This window comes from Anthonomus grandis, chromosome 6, assembly GCF_022605725.1.
Source record: "Anthonomus grandis grandis chromosome 6, icAntGran1.3, whole genome shotgun sequence".
NCBI lineage: Eukaryota > Metazoa > Arthropoda > Insecta > Coleoptera > Curculionidae > Anthonomus > Anthonomus grandis.
Genome location: NC_065551.1, coordinates 4,158,886 through 4,183,287, shown reverse-complemented (window position 1 = coordinate 4,183,287; position 24,402 = coordinate 4,158,886). Strand labels below are relative to the sequence as shown.

Below are 24,402 nucleotides of genomic sequence, written 5' to 3'. Positions count from 1 at the left end.
CCTCTCAGGATCAGTTGGTGCTTCAGAGAGATATAAACAGAGTGTTTTCCTGGTGTAAGTCGAATGAAATGTCATTGAATGTTAAGAAATGTGGGTTTATGAGGTTTACTCGTTTAAGGGTCTCCCCTCCTTGTCAATATGTTATTGATGGAGCTTGACTCAGTCAAGGATTTGGGTGTCTTTCTGGACCCGAGTCTTACTTTCTCCCACCACTTCGAAAATACTGTAAATAGAGCTAATAAACTGCTTGGTTTTATCAAAAGATCTTGCAAAGACTTTACTAATGTGTCAGCATTGAAGACACTATATATTTGCCTGGTGAGATCTCTTCTCGAATTCTCCAATATTGTTTGGTCACCTCATTTTCTGATTCACATTGAGAGGCTTGAAAATATCCAGCACAAGTTTATCAGGTTTGCCAGATATACTCTTATGAAGTCAGGCCTGGATCTTACCTGTTCAGAGACCATGTCCTACCTGAGCATAAACTCCTTATCAAGTAGAAGGCAGTTCTTTGATGTTTGCTTTGCGTTTAAGGTTCTGAATGGTATTGTTAGAAGTCCGGAATGTCTGTGCCTTTTCTCTTTGCATGTATCTTCTTACACAACATGAGGTCAGGCGCTTCTTCACATTCCCTTTTGCAGAACATCCTATCTACTAAACAGTCCTATAAATAGAATAGCTTCTACAGTGAATAGATTTGCAAAAGATCTTGATTTTTTCAGTACATCTTTAAATAAATTTAAGTCGTCAGCTAGGGCAACTATCTTGGGATAGTGCCCTACTCCCACTCTTTGGATTATGTTTAGCACAGTATTGTTTATTAGTATTATAGTTTTTACTTAAGACTACTGTTAATTATTAATAAGTACTTGAAATGTTATATACGTTGATGAATAAATAAATAAATAAAAAACTTTCATATGCTATACTTAGTTGGAGTCATGTTCCATGTGCTCAAAGACTCTTTACAATTTGAAGAAAGACAATTGGGACTTTCGCAGGACTGGGTTATAAGGATGACTGTAGTGCTATATTTATAACTCTCCATATACTCACACTTCCTTGTCTCTATATTATGGAGTTCCTGTTGTATGTTAAAATATTCAGCAGTTTGCCACACACAAAAAATAAATGCTTTGCATATTTTTGAAAAAGCATTTAATCTGTAGAAACTTGTTTGCCCATATACAGGGTGTTCCGGCAGCAGCATTTGCGTTTGCATTTTATTGGGAATTATTTTTTTTAACTTACTACATTATTCATATAAATTTTTAATTTAGAAAAATTTTAATTTTAGATATTGGGCAACAAAACTAGTGTGATTTTCATTATTGTGATGTAGGTCCATTACTTCAGGGATTTTGACATGAATAAATGATTTGAATTTTAATTAAGACCTTGCAGAAATTCATTCAACAAGATCCCTCCAAGGCACTAGTTATCTGGTCATATTATATCATTTGTCATGGAACATGAAAAATTATGTCTTGGAATAGGGTTTTCCTATTGATTTCTGGATGTATTCATGATAGGGATTAACAAAATATCATATAAATTTATCTATTTATTAATAGGTGGGAAAATCCCAATACAAACAAAATAAGGTACAAAATCAATAATAAGGTTATAACAAAGCAGTATCCTAAACTAAATATATCACATTCTATAAAAATTATAATAACAGTTTTAACAATACTTTCATCCTTCTCAGTCTAAATCATCATCCTTTTAAATTTAGTTTTAAATGAATGAAAAGATCCATTAAAAATAACCAATCTATTCTTCCTGTTTAAAAAATCTAAAGTTCTATGCATAAAATAATGTCTCCCATAATTAGTCCTATGAAACTCAATAGAAAATAAATTATTTTGTCAACATTTATGGAACAGCAAATTTGACTTGAGAAAGTAAAAAGGGACATGAAATCACTGCATTTAGTAGTTTGAACATAACAGAGACATCAGAAATAAAAAAGGACTACCAGCCCTCATAATTTAATTATGATATTTTAAAAAAATTACTTAAGCCTATAAATAAATAATTAAGTAAACAAATTTTCATATTATACTGGGTGTTAGTTAATATCATGTATAGGAGAACTCACTACTTGTAAAATGAAAAAGAAATTTAAATATATTGCCTTTGTTATACAGAGTGGTAAAGTTTCATTTTTTTCTCATATTTTGCATATACAGTGTTACATTTTATAGAAACAGCTACAATTTTGTCTTTCACTTTTTTTTTTTGAAAGTCAACACTCTGCATAAATTCTGACATGAAATTTATATTCTATGATCCCTTATTTAACTTTTTGGTCTTTTGCACTATTCTTGTATCTCTCACTTATATAATTTTTATGCAAAAATAGCCATTGGTGGAAATTAACTAATAAATATCAGAAAAAATTTAGTAGTAGCAGCATAGTTTCTGTTGTCACTCTAACATTTTTTTGTTTTACAACTCCAGAAATAGTTGTTTTGGATGGTTAATGATGGTTTAATCAAAATCAAGAATATGCAGAGAATCATTTAATTTATGGACTTGCTAATGGCAATTGTTATGGAGCCAGACAACTACATACACAAAAGTATCCAAATTAAATACTGACTGACCCACAGACATTTGCGAATCAACATAATTGAATATTTAAAAAATGGATTGTTCAAAAAATATACTTTTTTAGGAGAAGCAAATAGAGTGGTTCAAATTCAAAATATTCCACATTTATGTCATTATGTCAAAATATTCCACACAAAATCACTCAGTGTTAAGACACAAATACCATTTACAAATTACATAAAGGGTTAGCATTCACAGAGCGTTCATCCATACTACCACTTACTATACCTCCATATAAAATCAAGCAACAAAATATATTTAAAAAAAAAAAACATGCTTTATTGTTATTAACAAAGAAAAATTGTGAAAAACAAAGCTACCTTAAATTACTACCACTACACCCCATACACACTCGAGTTCCAAAACAAACATCAGAAAACAATACATAAGAACAGCAGAAAAAAATACATAAAAAGTAAATTAAATTCCATAATTATCCCCTCAAGTATAAGACAGCAAAGAATTCAAACCATACAAACAAATCAAATAAAATTCAAATACTGTAGACTTACACTTAGGGAAAATTAGAATGTGTCAACGTAGTATTCATCCAGTGAATAGTAACATTTTACTACCAGTTATCTCAAAAATATTTGAAAAATGGCTCTTCAGCTAACTCACTTTTTTAAATGCAATAATTTTTTTGCTGTAAATCAGTTTGGTTTCAGACAGAATAAGAGTACTAAATGGGAATGGGAATTTTGGATCTTGTGACTCGAATCATGGAATCATTCAATGTACTGCAGTTTGAGTTGGTGCTGTTTTGCGACCTGAGCAAGGCTTTCAACTGTGTTGACCATGACATCCTTCTGCAAAAGTTAACAATAAATACATTTTTTGTTCAGCTAGCATTGAGCTTAGTGCATTACACCTATCTGATCGTAGGCAAGCTGTTAAGGTGAGGGGGGTGTCCTTGGCAGAGAGTGTTCTCAATATCTGTGTTTCCCCAAGGATCAGAATTGGGACCCATTCTGTTCCTTATTTACATAAACGATCTACCCGATTCAAGATCGTCTGAGCGATATACACTCTGCGGATGACACTACCATCTCTTACATGGCGGATACTCTCGCCATGTCGCTGGAGGGTTGCAAGGCTGCATAGAAGAGGGCTGAAGAATGGTTTAGTTCCAACAAACTGTTGCTTAATGATGACAAAACAAATCAAATGAGATTCTCCTTGCGGGAAATTGGTGATATGAATGAAGGTGTAGAGGGTGTGAAATTTCTGGAGGTTCAAAAAGATTCAAATTTACAATGGGGACTGCACATTGATGGGCTATGCCGGAAATTAGCGTCTTGTTAAATAAGTGTTTTACATTTTATCCAAAGTCTTATTGTCTATTAATGTACATATTTATATGCAAATTTTAACCAGATATCTGTGTTCATTCGAATCTATCGAGTTTTTAATTTATGGAACTAATTTTTGTATTTTTTTTTCTGATATATGTGAACATTTGTAATGTATTGACATGAAAAAGAAATACATGCCACCAGTAACTAAAAGGGATTTATATTTTGTCTTAAAACTTAATACAGAGTTACTATCTATTAAGTGAAAAATATCAGAATTTAGTAGTTCAATGGCCAAAAAAGAAAAGCAAGTTCTAAATGCAGATGTACGATAAGCAGAGATCTGATATCTAATGATATTCTGAAGGTTTAAGTTTGCAAGTCTTGCCTAGCTACAAAAAGTTTGAAGAGATAAGAAGAAGACATAACTTTGTACATGCAAGTTACAAATACTGCAACGACTAATGAAGTGAGTCTCCATATTTTTGATAGCTTAGTTTTGCCAATCTTGGAATATGGGTCCATTATTTGGTCCCCCCAGTACAGTATCTGCGGGATAATGGTTCAAGGCATTTAGAGGTGTTTTTTGAAGTGCATGTATTTTAAGAAATTTGGTATATATCCCCAGAGAGGCTGTGATAATGATCATTTGTTGCAGGTTTTTTGATAGACTGTCTCTGAGTAAAAGAAGAATAAGAATATTTTTGTGCACTCTTTTCAAAATACTAAAAAACAAAATAGATTGTCCTGAGAGTCTTAGTCAGTTACCTTTTGCTTTAAACAAAATTAACACTCATCATCGATTAATATTCTATCTGGCTTATCCAAGAATTAACCTTTATAAAAATTCTCCCATTCATAAACTGAGAATAATTTAATATTTCCAAAGATTCAACAAGCTTCTGATATTGACATTAATTTAACTAGTATGAATCAGTTTAAAAAATAATACTAAATAAACTAAAACAGAAGTGAACTGATCAGTGATGTGTTGGGTATTTTTTATTGTATGCATTATTATGCGCATTGTGCATTTGCTCATTTTTTTATTTTCTTTTATTATTTATACCAGTACTTTTTATGGTATGTTAAGTTAGAATCTGTAAGTGGCCTTGTAGCTGTTGATACTTGTAACAAGTAAATATATAAATAAAAAGTAATGTTGCCCATACTTCAGAATATAATTATTTACATAACTAGGTGTTATATGTTCAAATTTACCTACATTAAATACAAATTGCCTTGCTGCATTTTGGACCAAGTGTATTTTATTCCTAAACTTAACAATTAAGTACCCTACTTCGTTTAGTGCCTGTTTTTTAGTAATTTGACTTAGGGCTCCACTGCGGGCTGTACGCAATGTAGGTATATTGCATTGTGTCCAACTTTTATATGATAAGACATTTCTGATAAGGATGGACAATAAAAATGATAGGTAGCTCTGAACCAAGTAGTTACAAAACCAGTTTGAACCAGTAACTGTTGCATGCGCAAATTCGTTCTATGCAACTATGAAGGACAAGTCAAGGCTAATGTAAATAATTAGGTTTTTATGACTATAATATGATTAATATACATTTTGAAGATATGTATATATTATAATGCTTCTTTTATGTAATTGTGACTAAAGGTCGGACTGATTTATTATATTAACTTAAGTGAATAATAATTGGAAATGAAAAAGCACTTACCTCTTATAATTGTAGACATTTATCTATTAATTTAACAGTAAAAACAATGCAAATATCGTATTTGGAGTATAAGAAAATTAAAAACAACGATACATAACCTAAAAAGTTACCTTGAAATTGCACTACAATAGTCCAATTGTGGCAGAATAAGTGAGTTGATTAGCATAAACTTCATCTCTGTTGGTAAAATATATTTAAGGTATGTAAATTCTTGACAATTCAACTTGACATGAGGCTTCAAATCGCCAGATCCCCATTAATTCTCAGCATTGCCTCCCAAAAGCTGGGTGTCATCAGGATAAAGTTGAACAAAGCAATGTCTTACCTGCTTAGGAAGGTCTGACATGTATAATTAATAATGGCCCCAGCATACTACCCTGAGGCACACCCTGATTAATAACAACTGGTTCAGACATTACTCCAACCAACACAACCACCTGACACCTACAAAATAAATTGTTTAAGAACCATTAATTGTTTGTTCAGAAAAACCATAGTAAGAGAACTTAGCCAGCAGCATTTCATGATTTATAAGACCAAATGCCTTGCTATAGTCAAAATTCTTCAACAAAACAACTTTTAATTCTTTAAAATGTTCATAACTTTTATCTCAGTGTAGTTTCTTACATTTTTGTAAAAAAAAAACAATTTGCTCTTCATTTTAAACAAGAAAAGTTTTGTAATTTGTTAGAATGGGGACATCCCGTAAATAAATAAATAAATAAATATTTTTGTAGGACAATAATTCTCCTTTTCAGAACATCATGAAAAATACTGTGATTAAAACAAATGTTTATTAGTTTAGTTAAAGATACAATTATTATATTCTTGGTTTTAATTAATTTAAGACATAGACCAAACCCATCATAGATATATACTAATAATAATATACATCTGCATATATCTAAATGCAAAGTTTTTTAGGGCTTATTTTAAACTGTAACTAAGTCTAAAGCTACTGTATTATTTTTTACTTGCATAGTTTATTTGATGTATTTTCTTGTCTCATATATACACATGCAAATTATCCATATTGTTAATAATATGTAAATGATGCAAAACAGGTCACTTTAAATTTTATAGAATAGAAAGATATACAGCAGTGTAGTCAAAGTATGAAATATCCTTCTTTACTCCATAGATAAGACCTTTTGCTTAAAATGCCATACAGGAAAATATGACCTGTACATATTTAAAAAAACATCTTGTTAAAAATTGCCATAAAGAGCCTCTAGAAGTTTTTGCAAATTGCATACCACAAGAGCATCTTTAATCAAGCTGATCATTAAGTTTCTCAATATCAAATTTCATCTAGTGTCAATTTTAATTAAATTCAACTTATTATTTTGCAGTCTCTGACTGTTAGTACTTCATATTAAATAATTGATAAATAGTCAAAGGTATTAAGCTTTCCACAGAACCCTACACCTACAATACTTACAATTATTAGCTAACATTTTAACCCAACATTAAAAGACATTAATTTTGAAAGGCTATAAAAGTCAAATCTTTACCCATAGTTAATAATATGGATTACATCACAGAAACTGGTGGAGGAGAAATGGATCAGAGCCAAAATGGAGAAACAATTATTGGACCCCAACCTGACCCTAGTATGGCTAGTTCCGTGGACACTGATATGCAAGAAGATGAGGCACGCAGTGAAGCCACCTTTAGATATACTGTGTCTAACTTTAGTAAGCTGAAGGTAAGTCAGTTAATCAACATCATTCTATTATTTATTATTTTATATACTAAGGCAACACAACAGTGTTTCCTTATAGTCTGTTCGAGTGTACTTTAAGAACTGTTTTCATTGCAGGACTCTGTCCTTTCTCCTGCCACCTTTGTGAGGAACCTACCCTGGAAAATTATGGTTATGCCACGCAGTAACCACAGCCAAGACCGAACAGGTCAAAAATCATTGGGTTTCTTTCTGCAGTGCAATGGAGAGAGTGAGTCCAGCTCTTGGTCGTGTTACGCGGTGGCGGAACTACGGCTTCTGTCTGTCAGGTCAGATGCCGAAACGTTTTCCAGGAAAATTCAGCATTTGTTTTATTCTAAGGTAAGTTTTAATATAGAAGAACAATAGTAGTAAGCTTGTTATTTACATAAGATATCTTGTACATGGTCTTCAATTTTAGACAATTTTATGGGGTTGCTTAACATATGAGTACTGTTAAAAACAATTTGGTATTTGCTTTGGTTTTTAAGTTACAATGTGACTTTAATAACTGTTTAATTTTTATCACTCTGTATGTCACTTTCTTTAAAATTTATTTATGTATACTGGTCTTTTAAAGTCTTATCTAAAAATTGGTGTTTCAAAAAATTGAGAATGTAATTTTTTTGGTTCTAATACAGATTGACCAAAGTATCTTGGCTCTGTTATTTACTTGCGCTTTTGATCTGTACTTAAAAACCATTTAGTTTTGGAAGAATGTATTATAATTAATATACTAATGAGATTTTTTGATGGAATATATCAATTTTATACAATTTAATTGTAAAAAGCTGAATAAAATCCAATACCTCCACTAAATTTTCAAACTGGTTTTCACATGATCAAATCAAATTCACAAAATCAAATCAAAAAAATGTATTTCCCAAGATATAATAAATAAATAAACGTTTATTATGCAACAACAAAATATTACATAAAAGGTAACATTCACATAATGTGTTCTTCCATGCTACATGAAAAATACAGTATTAGTGGGCAGTTTCAATACAATACTATTTTACACTAAACTTGTTTATACTTCAGAGTTTATCAAAAATACACCCTGGTAGGCAAATGAGTGTTTAAAACCTTCAGTTCTATGCACTGGTATTTGAAATCTTATATTGATAAGAGATAAGATATATAGAGTATCCCAAAAATCAATGATAAGCTGACAACAGGCAATAGACCAGGTGCTCAAGGATTGAAAAAAATATTTAAAAAAGATATCTCGAGCACTTTTAAAATTATAGGCATTCATAGAAAACCTTTTTTGTACTGTGGATACAAATTTTTCCTTATTTTTTTTTTAAAATTTAATCCTGAATAATAGGGTGGGCCGTTGAGTAATGTGATTTTTTTTTGTTTTTTAAATTGGATCTCCTTACCCCGGAACAGATGTATCATACGATGACTTACTTTATAGTGTTTTTCTTCATGATTCATTATTTTTTTTCCACTGCCACAGAGCCATATTAGAATGTATTACAAAAAAAACTAATTATTTAATATAATATGCTAAATTTGTTTTTCTTTATTAATTACGGTCTCCTTAGCCAAAAACAGAATTTGATAAGGTAACAAACTTCATAGGATTTTGGTTCATAAATAATTTAATTTTTTTGCTCACTGCCACAGAGCGATAAAAAAATTAAAATTTTTAAAGAATATAATTTTTATTTCTTATTGTCTGATAGATTTTGAAAAAAAATATCTTCGGATAAAGTTTACTTTGATTTAAACGCATAAAAAGGAAACGAAAATAAAAAACAACTAATAAAATATTTAAAAAGATATATTTTTTATTTGTAAATGAAACTACTAAACTAAGTAAAAAAAACATTGCGTAACTCTTTTAAGAAAAAAAACACATCAGTTTAAACAAAAGTTTTTTTGATTTATATTTGGGCATATTTTCCCTTGACTTCAGCCTGTTTTGTATATACCCGTCTCTTTTTTCACTTCCACAGACAGAAGCCGAAGCTTTTGTTACTATTTTGACACCCCTCTTAACTGCTTGCGTATGACAAGGGTATGCTGTTACTTATGCCAAAAGACTGGTTTCAGGATTCTGAACAACTTCTTCTAGTTGGTCCTTTGATAGTTTTATAGTTACAGGAGGCTCTGTCCATAAAACTTTTTGGCAGTCGATAATAATTTCAAAATACTCCTTAGCGTCAAAAATAAATTCTGGTACTATAAAATGTCGCTGATCTTTGTAATTTAACTGCCTACTCTTCAAAATTCTTTAGAATCCTAGTTGTCTTATGTATTTACGTTCGTCAAATAACATAGACAAAATAATATTTTCTGGGCTTCCAAAGTATCCATTTCTTTGAATGGTTTTATACACTAAATCTTTTAATTCTGGTTGTAAATAGTCGCAGAGTCTTATGATTTTGAATAAATGTCTTGCAGCATAAATGCATGACGGTTGTGCCTTAATGCAAAACCACAGGGGCGCATATACTTTCATTACAAAATGGCTTAGTATTTGTAAATTTTCTGAAGGGTTTTGAGTCGCTACATATAAACGAAGAATACGGGAAGCAGTGGTAAGCCAGCGAGAATGAACCATTTTTCCAGGCTGCCTCCTAGACAGGTGTTCTGAACAAACACCACTTTTAACTGCTTGACAATTATCGTACAGATATTTTTGATCTGTGCTAAGATCGTCGCTCCGGAATTCGTCAACTGATGATTCTATTTTTAAAAATAAAGTTACAGGAAGCGTTTCGCAGATTTGCAGTTGTTTTCCAAGAGGCCCGGAAAACGCACGTGGTCCACTGGTATTGCCATCCAGTTTTTCAAATAGATGTCTTAGGGGCAACTCATTGGCGTGTAGCTGACAGACAAACCATTGCAGGGGCCTTCCAATTTTATTCTCCATTCTTTACTTTTGAATGAACTAAAGGAACCTAATATTATCCTCCTCACAGAACATTGGCTTAAAGTGAACGAAATGATGTACATTAGTAACTATGTAGTGATTTCTAGCTTTTGTAGAACTGAATTATCTCATGGAGGATGTATGATCTTAGCTGGCAAAAGTTTTTTAACGAAAAGCATTTGCTGCATCTTTTTGTGAGGATTTAAACCTATACATTCTTTGTATTTATCGGTCACCATTATCTGATAGCTCTGAATTCTGCTTATGCTTGGAAAGTGTCCTGCTTATGATCCCATGTTCATCCTCCATACTGTTGGCGGGTGATTTCAATGTAAATTATAATGAGAAATCTATTGCAACACTGATCCTCCGTAATTTACTCAGTTCATTTAACCTTCAAATGCATGTTAGGTCTCCCACTCGCATCACACGGTTCTCGTCCAGCACCATTGACTATGTTTGCACTAATTATCCCGAACATATGGTGGATTGCACTGTTGTGAATTCTGGCATGTCGGACCACGAGGCAGTGATCTGTGAAATCAGTGAAGGGAAATGCCCCAAAACTGCTGAGTGGTCCTACGGTCGAATTTTCAGCAGGCGGTACTACGACAGATTCCATGACTCGTGTGTGGCTGCTGGATGGGAAAGCGTGTTGAATTCGACGGATCCATTGTCGTGTTTCCACCGGAAATTGATAAACCTCTTTGATGTCTCTTTTCCCATGGTGAAAATTAGACCAAAAAAGAACAAGAAGTCATGGTTAACTAGGGGATTCAAAACTTCATGTAGAAATTTGAGATCACTTCACACATTAAGAAAGTTCACGAATTGCCCAGCCTTTCATCAATATTTTAACTCTTATAGGTCTTTGTATCGGCGACTAATAAAAATCGCCAAAAGATCCTTCTACTCAAATTGCCTAAATAAGGCCACAAACAAGTCTAAAGAATGCTGGAAGATTGTTAATGATATCCGTCAATCATACAGCAATTATTCCATGGCAGTCCCTGAATGTTCTGCTAGTCATATAAATGACTTTTTTATTGGAATTGCTGATAAAATCCATAAAGATTTGGGTTTCCCAACAACAGATCCACTTGCTTATTTATCAAGCACCAGTATTCAAGGATCATTTTTCTTTATACCTACAGACTTGGTTGAGCTTAAGGAGGTATTAACTTCTATAAAAAACAAAAACTCAGCCGGGGAGGATCGCCTATCTGCCAAAATACTCCTGAACATGCCGGACATCTCTCTGAGTGTCCTTGTTGAAGCTATAAATGCATCATGGGTTATGGGCACCTTTCCCGCTTGCCTAAAATCTGCTAGGTTATCCCAAGGTTAGGTTATCCCAAGGTATCCCAACCAAGGTAAACCCAAAGGTTACCCACCTAAAAGGTTACCCAAGGTAACCTTACCTTGGGATATAGGTTATCCCAAGGTAAGGTTATCCCAATTCATAAGACGGGCAGCCTCGCTGAACCATCAAACTTTAGACCAATATCCCTTCTGTCCACACTTTCAAAGATTATTGAAAAATTGGTTAAAAAACGTGTGATGTCTTATTTAAAATCAAAGAATATTCTTAGTGGTTCTCAGTTTGGCTTTCAAGAAAATAAAAACACAAATGACGCAATGTTTAACTTTATGAGTGATGTCTACTGTCAGATTAACGGTGGTGGAGTTTCCGCTGCTGTGTTTTGTGACTTGTCGAAAGCCTTCGACTGCGTCAGTCACGAGGTTCTGCTGCGGAAGCTCTTCCACTATGGTTTTAGGGGCTTGGCGGCGAGTTGGTTTTGTTCATATCTAAAGGGTCGTCGTCAGAGAGTGTGTGTGGGGTCGGAGTATTCTGAATATCAATCTGTTGCCTGGGGAGTACCTCAAGGGTCGGTACTGGGACCAATACTTTTTCTCCTATATATTAATGACCTCGTCCGACTTAATATCCAGGGAAAATTCACGCTCTTTGCTGACGACACCACCGTTCTCTGGCATGGGTATGATACCGACTCTTTGAGAATAGCCATGTTGGCTGATCTTCAACTTATATATGAGTGGTTCAGGGCAAATTTACTATTATTAAATCCAGAGAAGACCAAACTAATTTGTTTTACAAATAACCGTATTCTTAATAATATTCTTATTGCTAACTGCCCTGTCCCGCCTTATTCTAACAATAAGTTTTTGGGTCTGGTGATTGACAAGGAACTTAAGTTTGAGGACCATAGACGGAGTCTCAGCAATAGGGTTTCTGCGGGTTGTTTTGCTGTTAGGGTGACCTGTCGGGGGCTTGGCATGGGGATTGGGAGAGCCGTGTACTTTTCCCTGATTGAGTCCCATCTCAGGTATGGTGTCTGCTTTTGGGGTAGTGCAAGCAAGTATCTTCTACAGATGTTGTTTGTTCTACAGAAACGTGCTGTGCGTTATATATGCGGGATATCACCTAGGGAATCATGCCGACCATATTTTATCAGGGAGGGCATTCTTACAATCTACTGCCTATACATACAGGAGGTGGCATGCCTTATTTTCTCCCATCAATTCTGTAGGACAGGTTTGTCCTACAGAATCCACGATATGTCACTCGCCAGCGGAATAATTTGCGGCTTCCCATTCCAACATCTGCCTTGGTAAAGAGATCAATTTTTTATGAAGGTATAAAAATCTTTAACCACCTACCAGAAGACATTAGAGGGGCAAAATCTCTCATCAAATTTAAGTTTCTCTTGAGGAGATTTCTGAGTGGTCGAGCTTATTACTCTGTGGCTGAATATTTCAACCACAATCAGATTTTAATTAATTAAGGGAGACCTAGCTCTTTTCCTAACCTGTTTGTTTTAAATGTTTTTCTTTTTTAACCCTAGATGTTGAACTGTACTTAGTTAAGAAAAGTTAAATATAGTTGATTTTATTAATTCAAAAAAAAAAAAAAAAAAAAAATGTAAATTTTAACTGTTTAACTTTGATCCGTCATTGTAACTTGTATTTTTAAATATAATTTTAACCTTGTAACTCTGTCTCTTTAGGATTAGGTGAAGCTTTGTTTATAACAATTTTTTGTTCAAACAATAAAGCATATTTGAATTTGAATTTGAATAACACTATAATGCCTCCCTTACGCCCTGTTTGTGACAGTACCATCACAGCCAACGACCTCTAATCTGTTGAGGTCCAAATTACATTTTTGTAAAAACTCCAAGATTTTTTTCCATTCAGATTCAAAACTCCAAGTTTTGAATTACCTGCGTTGCGCCGCGCTTGCTGTAAAACTGCCGCCGAAGCGTTGATTTTCAAGGTCACCTTGTTTTAGGAATATTTACTTAACTATTCGGAGTAATATTATATGTAATAATGATGGGTAACAATGTAATTTTTTTTTTCAGGTAAAAAAAGTTATAACCCTGATGCTCTAAAAATTTTATAATAAAAAAATATGAAGATCTGCTTCTAAAAAAATATAATTTTCAATTTTTTTCTACTGCCACCACGACTTTTTATATTAAAAAAACAGAGGGTCTTTGTGGCAGTGAATAAAAATATTTGTTGGGACTATCTTTGTGCTTAAAATTTATGTTTTGCTACAACGCAACTTTTTTGACCCCAGGAGTTGATATTTTACAAAAAAAAAAAATGTCGGCCCACCCTACTGAATAACCCTTCAATAAATTAGAAAACTAAATTTAAACACATTTTTAAGAAATTATCAAATTTTTTCAGTCTTTTGACCATCAGATCATTCTTAACTTTAACTAACTGTCCTGGAAAATAAAATTTACATCACTAATGGCAAGTGATTTCAAAAATTGGTGTATCTAACCTAGATTTCAAAATGGTAAGATACTTGCTAGATTATGTCAAATGTATGCCGCTACTCTAAGCTAAGTTAATAATTGTACAGTCAAAATAAATGAAATAAAACTTTACTTAAGTCCATTCCTGATACGATGCACAGTGTTGCGTAAGATACGAGTTTTGGAACAAAAGTAATATACAACCTATGTTTTAAACATATTTATGTCTTAATGTATTAATATTAAAGAACAACCAAAATGCATTACAGAGGGTTTTTCTAATACGGGACCTCTCTTACCTTTTTTAATATTTGAGCTAGTGAGATGCCATAAAAACTAGAATAATTGTGGTTGTGTTAAGAAAAGGTTTAGAACATAAACAAACCATATCTGGCTATCATGTAGGTGTAGGTATTTGTTTGAGCAAAATAAAGTTGAATTTATGTTTATTATAAAACCTATAGTATGTAAATACCTATATCTATAGATATAGATACAGCTTCATTTATACCTTTATATTTTTAAAAAGGTGTTTTTATAGGATTTTAAAAAGGTATGGAGTATAGGCGGGTAATTGAAATTATTTAATAATAAATACGTAGTTAAAAAACTGTATTTTCGATATTTTTGAAAAAATGTATCTAGGTAATAAAATATATAAAAAGTCAAATTATTTATTAACAAAAATAAAAATTACATATACCTATATAAAAACTTAAAGGATATTATTCTAAATCATTTTCCACTTAAAATTTAGTCTGAATTATCAGTTTCTGTTTCGGTATCAGTATCTAAAGCTTCCGTTATATCTAAAAATGAATGAGAATCATGGGATTCTGCATTTATCAGATATTTTTTAATTTCATCGTCACAGGCAGTTTTTTTGTTTTTAATTAAAGATCGTCTATATGTAGATAAATAAGGATCCGAAGTTAGTAAGAGAGTTTTTATAATGTCAGTGTTGGCATCTGCTCTTGAAGTTTTACGACTGTTACACAGCCGGATTTTTCGAAATTCCTTATGCCTAGCCTCTAACGCGTCCTCTGGAAGCGGCCAATAGGTAATTCAAAAAAGTCAATAATGTCGCACGCGTGGACTAAGACTTTATGAACAGAACTAGGCATGTAATACCAGCTATAAAGGCTTAAATACAAAAGGCGGGCCTCATTAAGCAAAACCCTAAATTTAGTTACGTCAATTTTACGACCAGATGCCAATAATCTTATATTAAATGAAACTTTTCAATTAAGCCTTTATCAATGCCTGTTATTTCGGCGCTTAAATCAGAATTCTGAAAGAAGCGCCTCGCAGTATTTCCATCATTTGTGGAGCCATACCCAGGTTTTGGTTTATCTACTATCAGACCGATTTTGCTTTTAAAATTAGCTTGGATAACTTTTTTGGTGTTTTCTATTTTTTTTTTCGTCGCCTTTAACTTGCCATACTTTCATTTGCAAACGGTATGCAATGTGCAGCAAACACTCAAAAAATCTTATCCAACAGTGGAGAGTTGATATACCAAAGCGATAATTTTGTTCTTTGGGAGGTTTTTCCAAAACATTATCGGGGTTCATTTCTTTGGGACTGGCTCCACAAATGATACATTTTGCAGTGGAGTTTGTATCGGACAAAATATTTGCAACACTGCCGTCAAACATTCTTAAAATCATTTCAAACGAAACAAGAATAGTGTTTTCTTGAACGGGAACTCTATATTCTTTAAGCTCTCTTACTAACTTCGATATTTTTTCTTCTTCTTTACGAACAACTTTTTTTATCGGCCGACAGTAAAATGTAGATGACGGTTGGATGGATTCTTCCAAATTACATTGCCGTGGTTGTCAAGGTCAAGTAACTTTAGCGGAACCATTGCTGTCAAAAACATATATTCATCCGTGTCTGTTGCCGATGAAAATTTTTGTTTGTAGAGACTGTGTCCCGAGCTACCATCGAAACCCCACTTACAAACAAGTTTGAGGTGGTGGTCATGAATATTATTAAAATTTAAAGTTTTGAAAATGCTATCCGTGGTTATTTCCAAAAGTTGTTGAAGGTCGACTTCAGCGGAGGTTTCAGTTACTTTAAATTTGTCTGGTAAATATTCTTTTTTCATTATTAGCACTGAATAGTAGCTCGGGAAACAGTCTGGATGAAGCGCATTTACAACTGACCGCAAAATGTTGTATTTTTTGACAGAAAGATTAATGTCGTAAAATAGCCTGTGAGGTTGTAAGACATTTTTTATTGGCTAAATTTTGAGTGGTATATTTATTGTCTGATAAATGCATTGACCTATTAGTAGCAAAAGATAATTCTTCCATGGAATAGCTTTTAAGTAGCGGTTCTACTCGTCTTGTTTTGTTTTTTGGAGATAACTCTGCGAACGATTTTCTAGGTCTGCCCATCAACTTGGAGTCGTCACTCGAAGTTTTTGGCTACTTCTGAAGTTGAAGTTGTGGTTATGAGAGTTGCCGTAATATTTCCATAAAGCCACTTTTCCTGATTTTTGTCAACTTTACTACGTGTTCGATTATATCTTTCCCAAAATTCCTTAAGTTTTAAACAAAAAATATGGCTTTTCTGCTGTATATAGCCCTCATTTTGTTTTAGAATGTCTTCGGAAACCTTTTCTTGAATTAAAAATGATTTAATTTTCAAAAAAAAACGTTATGTTCCTTTTCGTTTGAAGGGCTTATTAGCCACTCTTCAAATAGGATCTTTCTTGGTATATTGTAGGACACATCTAGAAAAATTAATTACTAAGAGGGGGGCCAATTGGGGCAAGATTTTAATGTTTTATAATAAGGTAGAGTAGTGGGGCTATCATATTCCAAGAAATCGTATGGAGCATTTTTGCACATTTTTTTAAAACACATAATTGAATTTTGTCAAACTATTTTTTTATAATTTTGTAATATTTTTTTATATATAAGTAATGTAATAGGAAAAGAAAGGAATACATACCTGTTAAATTACAATCCATGTTTGGGCACACTACTAATATAAATTGCACTTGCAGAAAACTTATAAAGAACCTGATGCACACACAAACATTTATGTATTTAAAAATAAAAATTCTCGCTCTTATCAGTTTAAAGCTATGCAGTTTTTTGTATGAGCATTGGAATTTAAAATATTTGGCTTTTTTGTAATCTTCAATCATTATACTTACCATTAATGGCTTTTCTTGTTTTAAATTGCGTTATTATTTTTGTGACTTTTGTACATTGGGGCAAACACTGTGCGACGTTTCAATTGGGATTAGTGTACATTTTTTCTTAGTTTTAATTTATCGCTTTTTATTGTTCCCCGTAAAGTAGGTAAATTTAAATAATTTATTTAAATTGAGTTGGAACATGTCACTAAGCTATTCTTCTACCCACCTGTCTGTACGGGTATTCTCTGTTCAGACCCCTACAGGGTAAGTAAGACGTGCTAAATTTATTTGGATTATTTCGTTAATTTGGCTCGGTTTATTGGACTTGATTTGGATTTTGGCTCTTTTCTGGACTATCGATAACAGTATGATTATTTAGTTAGTAAACGAAATCATGCCAGATCGTTATACTGCGCGGGAAACTGCAAACATAGATCTTATCTATGGAGAATGTTGATGCAATGCTAATGCTGTCACGAGACTGTATCGTCAAATGTACCCAAATGAAGAGCATAGTCTCCAAATTACAGACTATTTCTAAATGTGCATCGATTACTTCTAGAGGGGCGATTCCCAAATTAAATGGGTGGTGCAGGCAGATCGCGCTTGCCCTATGAGGCCGAAATCTTATAAGAAGTTGCACGTCATCAGAGTACCTCAGTGGAATAGAACAAAGGACAGGCGTGTCTAAAAGCCAGAAAACACAGCCACATTCGTAGCATAACGAGTACAAAGTTTATTACCTCGAGACTATCCGGCAAGACTTGAATTTTGTCAAACAATGTTGAGAAGATCCGCGATTCTTGGAAAGAATTCTATGGTCCGATGAATCGACTTTTAAGAAGGATGGATACATAAATTTCCACAACAAACATGAGTGGCATATGAAAAATGCACATTTACACCGAGATGACCAGTTTAAAGTAAACATGTGGAAAGGAGAGGAAACTACTTAACGGTAGAGTTATTGGACCATTCGTGTTGCCGGAAAATTTAAACGCCGAAGTTTACCTAGATTTCTTGGAAAATCATTTACCAGACTTACTAGAAGATGTGCCACTTAATATTTACTGAAACTTGTGGTTTCAACAACTTTTCTCTAATTTAATCAACCTTGTATCTCCTATAGTTGCCGAGATCCCCATCATAGACATCCTTATCTTGGACACACGGTACACAGATTCAACAGTCTTGTCTTCAGTGTTTCTTAAAGAGAACAAAATGTCCTCAGTCTTGCCAACATTTAGCTTAAGTTTATTTGAATTAAACCAGGAACCCAGCGCCGCTCCCTCCACCATTTCACCTAACTGGACCAAATTGTCACTTTTGTAGAGAGCATTTGTGTCGTCTGCAGAGGACACCACTTTAACCTCCACAGATTGGTCAATGTCATTAGCATGGATAATGAAGATTAGTGATCCTAGGACTGAGACGTGAAAAACTCCATGGGCAATAAAATTCTCCTCTGGTAGAACCCCATTTCGATAGGTTTTCTGAGTGCGTCCTACAAAATATGTTTTAAAAAGGGGGACTGGTAGCACATAAATCATAATATTTCAATTAAGCATTAAAGATCTTATGAGCCTTTGAAAGGTCGAAAAATGCTGCTAGAACATAAAGACCCTCCTCAAAGCCTCAAAGCCGTCAGCTATACAGGAGCTTCAATATTGGCCTTGTCTTTCCAAAAACCATATTGGAAATTTTTTACATATTTTGTTTTTCAAAATGGTTATAAAGTTCGTCTTTTAATAGCTTTTCAAAGATTTAAAAAAACGGTTGGCATTAAAGAAATTGAATCTTTTTTGTCTCCTTTTTTATGGATTGGCACCATCTTTTGAATTTTAAAATATTTTGGGTAAACTCCTTCCTTGATACATAAGTTGAAGAGTTTGGTTAATGGATAAATAAGAGATTCTGGTATTTGTTTTAGGAGGGATGCATTCATATCATAAACATCTTTATCTGAATGCTTATTTTTTAAGGATATCTTGAACCTGAATAAAAGTAACCGCTATAAATGAAAAACTGCTCTCCGCTATATCTGGCGTGCCAAGAACATAATCTGGACCATTGTCGGTTAAAAGGATCTCATTCAAAATGTTTTCTGCAATACGTGTAAAGAAATGATTAAAATCTGATGGAGTGTTATCGATGTTCATTAAGAATCTGCTATGCTGCTTTTACTTGATTGTCAGTTTGAGAAATAAAATTTGAATGTGAAGCAAGAGTCTGCTTTTTTTAATGCTTCCCTATATTGATGTTAAAAAATTCCACTAGTAGTAGTATTAGTAGTAGTAGTAGTAGTAAGGGTGGGGGAGCTAGAGCTCGGCAAGTAGGCCTGAACAGTTCCTTTACGCCAACCCCAGAATCACCCACCCCTACGCCTCCACTCCTAATGCGCGGTCTTCCCTAAGTCGGCCCGTCCTTTTAATAAAAGATAATTAAGATTTTCCCGTTGGAGTGTCGTTGCTCCAAAAGTTTTCCTTCTCTGGCGACTCCACCTATCACAGATACCTAGTATGTGGTATAAAATTTCCTCCCCTGTACCGCAATTTGGACAGAGTGGGCTTTCTCTTATACCAAGAAGGTGTAGATGCCTGTTTAGACTGTTGTGCCTGTTAAGGATTCCCACCAAGTCTTTGATACTTTGTCGGGTCTTTGTTAGCAGTCGCCTTGCTTTAGATCCGTTATGGTCTGGTATCATTTCCTTGGCCTGTCTACATCCTTTTGTCCTCCTCCAATTCTTCCTGGTGAGTGAACTGCCTGGGAGATTTGTTTTTTGCTAAGACCGAGACAAGGTTCGGGGCCTACGAAGGGGTTAACGGAACCTTGTCTTGCTAGTTCGTCGGCTCGCTCATTGCCTTTGACACCTTGGTGTTCTGGGACCCACCTCAGTCTGACTTCCCTGTGTGCTGCAAGCCTTTCCACTGCGTCTCTGCATTTCTGGACTAGCGCTGACCTGGCCCTGGGATTCTGAATCGCCTTGAGAGCAGCTTGACTATCAGAGTAGATGCAAATTTCCCTCGTTACCTTCCAATGCCTCTCGTTTGTTTGCTACTTCGAGTATAGTAAACACCTCCGCTTGGAAAACTGTGGTGTGTTTCCCTAGCGGAAAGAATTCCCCTGTGTTCGTTTCCATCCTGTACACTCCGGCTTCGGCCGAATTGGTACTTTTTATCCATGATCCATCTGTGTACCAGGCCTGGAAACCACTTGGCTCTTTAATTTGGTTCGCCGACCATTTTTCCCCTGTCGGGATTTCGACTTAAAACCCCTTCTTTAACCTAAGTTTGCCATTTTCTGTAGTGCATCTGGATGTTAGAATTGGTATGTTCTTACAGATCCTGAGAGCAATCGTCATATGGCCTTGTCCTAAGTGAACATTGCGCCACCCTTCGCTATCCTTCATCCTCTTATGCGCCGCCATGGCCTCCCTCTCAATCCGGACTGGGAGGTCCGGTAGCCCAAGAATATTTAGTGTTGCCGCAAGTGTTGTTCTCAAGGCTCCAGTAATTTCCGAGCAGACCAGTCTTTGCAGTCTGGTCAGCTTTTGGGCGTTGATGACCTTCAATACGGCTGGCCACCATACCACGGATCCGTATGAGATCCTCGGTCGTATGGCTGCAATATAAACCCACTCATGGGAGAACATGGGGTTTTAGGACCCCATTCTTCGCCGTAATTGCCATATTAGGGCTGTTGTCTTATTTACTGCCTGCTCTACGTGAGTTTTAAACGTGAACTTGCTGTCTAAAGTAACTCCCAAGTATTTGACATGCTGCCTCAAAGTTAGGCGAGTCTGATACATAATGGGAGGTTTAAAGCCTGCCAAATTCCGCCTCTTAGTAAAGAGAATGAGGTTGGCCTTTTCAGGGCCACCAACAGCCCTGTCTCCCGACACCACCGTTCCACTATGCCGCACGCGACTTGCATCCGCTGACAGACTGTGTTCACGAATTTACCCGTGACCATCACTAGTCTGTCGTCCACGTACCAAAGGTGTGCAACTGCCTTGCGGGCAGCCGCCTTTCACCCTGGTCTCGACACGACAGTCTCCTAGTGTAGCACTGATCTTCCGGTCTTCCAGTGCCATTTTGACCCACCTGACCAGATGAGCCCGAGAGCCCCTGGCCAGGAGGGCTTGACAGATAGTATCTGTTCTTGCCTTATCAAATGCTCCTTCCACGTCAAAGAAAAGAGCAAGTTGCATGTTGTTCTACCAAGTTTGGGCATCTAGACCTTAAATATAATGAATTTAAAACATGTAAGGTTTCACGTATTTGGCTCAATTCATCATTAAACCAAGACACACGTTTGTTGCCAACCGCGGACTTTCATCTAACAGGAAGTGAGGTTTCCATGGCGCTATACCTGATACCAGTCTGACCTCTCTAATATCGCAATAATATTCTGAATGCTCCTTTGTGTTATGGGTTTATGAAAAAAAATTGTTTTTATGCATTATTTAATAAATTGTTTTTATTTATTTTTTGGCAGTTTGTTTATCATTTGGGTACACCTAAGTTATGCTATCTAAATGATGATAGAATGTATTTTTTATTTTACAATTAATTAAATTAAACCAATTTGTAATAATCAAATAGTAAGAAATTATGCGTTAAAAAATTTGCAGTTTTATTCTCAAATGGTGATATGTCGCCTGATAAAATATAGTGTGGTGTCTGCTGAAAAAAATAGGAACTCGTGTAATAGCCCTCGCTATTGAATAAATCAAAGCCTTGCATATTAATATGATTAGCTTTAATTTATTAATTAAATCGTTTATTTAAGTGAGCTAACTTTATATCAGATCATGCTCAACTTGTATGAACTAACAACTTTATTTTGCAGAAATTTCATGATTTCTCTGTCCCGTAGGATTCACACAATGGTCCCATTTTATTCAAATCTTTTTTTGTATGATATTTGCTTCCATAAATTTATCTAGGCATCCTAAGATACTCTATTAATGCCATTGTTCTAGAGTCAGTCACTGAGTTACACGGACTTAAAGAGTGTTTTTGTAGTAAATGTTCATTTGTACTATATTTGAAACTATTGAGGCAGTAGAAAAATAATTTCAACATGTTGAAATCATGCTTTAGATCTCAAGTTTTTTCTTATAAATGAGGAATACGCAGACATGCTGCTAGTATATGAATATTGTAATGGAAGCGGTAGAGCAGCAGCGGTCGAATACCGCCCTCGGTAGCCAAATCGAAGAATACCTGATAGAGGATTTAAGAGAGTGTTTGATCAACTGAGAGCAACAGGATCATTTCAAATCAAATCAAATTTCTTTATTTGCCCAATACATATACAAATTATACACAATCAATTTTACAACTATACACTATATAACTTGAGGACACAGCGCAACCATAGTGGCCGATAACACAAAATACACAAATCATGTGCATTTGTGCGCGGTACCCCTGTATAACCTAAACTGTATGTAAATAGCAAATGGCATGCGCGAGACAAAACAAGGGAAGCTAACAGTAAATATATTAATTTTACAGGTTATCCTATTTTATTTTAGCGGGATAATCTGACAACAGCACAGCACGCATGGTTTGGAAGAAATGTAGGTTATTTTTGCTCATTAGTAAGAAATTGCTTAGCGTATTTTAGGAATCTTTTATAAGTAAATTCCTTTATTTCATCTGGTAAAACATTCCACAATTTAATACCTATGTATGTAAAAGATTTCTGAAAAGCTGCAGTGCGATGTTGAGGTACCCTATATTTATTAACAAATCTTGTATGATGCTGGTGTAAATGGATTAAATAACGCTGCAAGGTATGAGGGTTGTCGAGTTTTTAAGATTCTATTTCCAAATGCTTCTCTCATACCTTCATCAGCAGCTGCCCAAGATTTATTACTTCATAGTGTTGAACGGTCACCATCAACTAGTGTTCGCAGAATATCACATTGCACTAGTTTTATCCGAATGACTGTATGGAGAACAATGCATAACATTGGTTTGAACCCATTTCATCTGCAACCAGTCCAAGTTCTGCAGCTCACTAATCTTGACCCTCGCATACAGTTGGCTCATTGCATGTGGTAATTTGGTTAATAAAATTGTGTGCACCGATAAGCCCTCATTTACCCGAGACGCGGTCAGTAATTTAAGGAATTCTCATTTTTGCAACAGTCGAACGAAATTTCCTGTTTTCGGTTAATGGTTGGTGTGATTTGTTAGATCACTTAGTCGGCTCTTATGTGTCGGTCGTTTGACATGTGCAATTTACCTTTAGTTTTTGCGATAATTTTTGATGTTTGAGAAGCCCGTGTTGTCAAAGGATATTTCGATTCAAAGAAGAAAACAAATTTACATCATAATGGTGCTCCTCCTCACAGTAGTAGAAATGTCAAAATTTTTAAATAACATTTTCTATTACTTGTGGGGACGGACATATGAAGAGTTTAGTGTATGCAGAGAAATCACAACGGGACACCCGCGGCTTTATCTCGGGAACTCATTATAATTCAATTCTAATTTTCTCAGGAAAATGTCAGCCAAAGGTACCTTTTTTTTAACATAATTAGAAACAACTTTGGAATATTTTCCATCATTTTGGTTAAAGACTCATTGGCGTACCGACCTTCATAAAGTAGGGGAAGGTAGTTTAAATGGTTATAATTTTTTAAGACTTATCCGATTTTGTTCAATTTTGGCTTGTTTAAAAGTGATCTGTAAGTACTTTTAGATACTACAGCAGTACGCGAATGTTTTTAGTAAAACTGTTAAAGAGGCCTCATTTGAATTAAAAACTGTTACTTTGATTTTTACACAAACATTTTAAATGGCATATTTTGATAGCAGAATCGAAAAGTAGAATAAATTTATTACAAAAATCTTGAAAATCGCAGTCAGATATCTGTTTGCTGAAAATGCTCCTCTTGCGGCACATATGCATTATAACAAAAAAGTATTTCGACGACTGACAATACATTTAAGAACAACGGCAAGTGTACATCCCCTTCATGTTTCAATTAGAAGGCGTCCGGTAAGAAATCATGAATATAAACGTTCTTGCATACATTGAAGTACCGCATTTTAAGCAAATTTTACTTCATCTAAGAATTAGTCATCCTTCTATGTTCCGAATTTTAAAAGAATTTAAACTTTATTCATGTTATGTATCCTTGCACCAAGCCCTATCAGAAAATTATTTTGACAAACGACTCGACCATTGTTATTAGCTTAGAGAAATGTGCAA

At 34.5% G+C, this 24,402-nt stretch overlaps 2 protein-coding genes across 6 annotated transcripts in view; both read left to right on the top strand.

Annotated features, from left to right (window-relative positions):
- Window positions 1-24,402, top strand: part of LOC126737850 (zinc finger CCHC domain-containing protein 10-like) — a 621,641-nt gene that overhangs the window by 255,263 nt on the left and 341,976 nt on the right. The window lies entirely within an intron of this gene.
- The window catches only part of LOC126737849 (ubiquitin carboxyl-terminal hydrolase 7), a 156,050-nt gene that overhangs the window by 7,830 nt on the left and 123,818 nt on the right, over window positions 1-24,402 (top strand). For 3 of the 5 annotated variants that reach the window (XM_050442914.1, XM_050442913.1, XM_050442918.1), the window contains exons 2-3: window positions 7,129-7,316; window positions 7,431-7,673. In XM_050442914.1, the coding sequence (XP_050298871.1) occupies window positions 7,129-7,316; window positions 7,431-7,673 (431 nt within the window). The remainder of the gene's footprint in view (window positions 1-7,128; window positions 7,317-7,430; window positions 7,674-24,402) is intronic. The other 2 variants (XM_050442917.1, XM_050442919.1) reach the window with 1 other exon arrangement.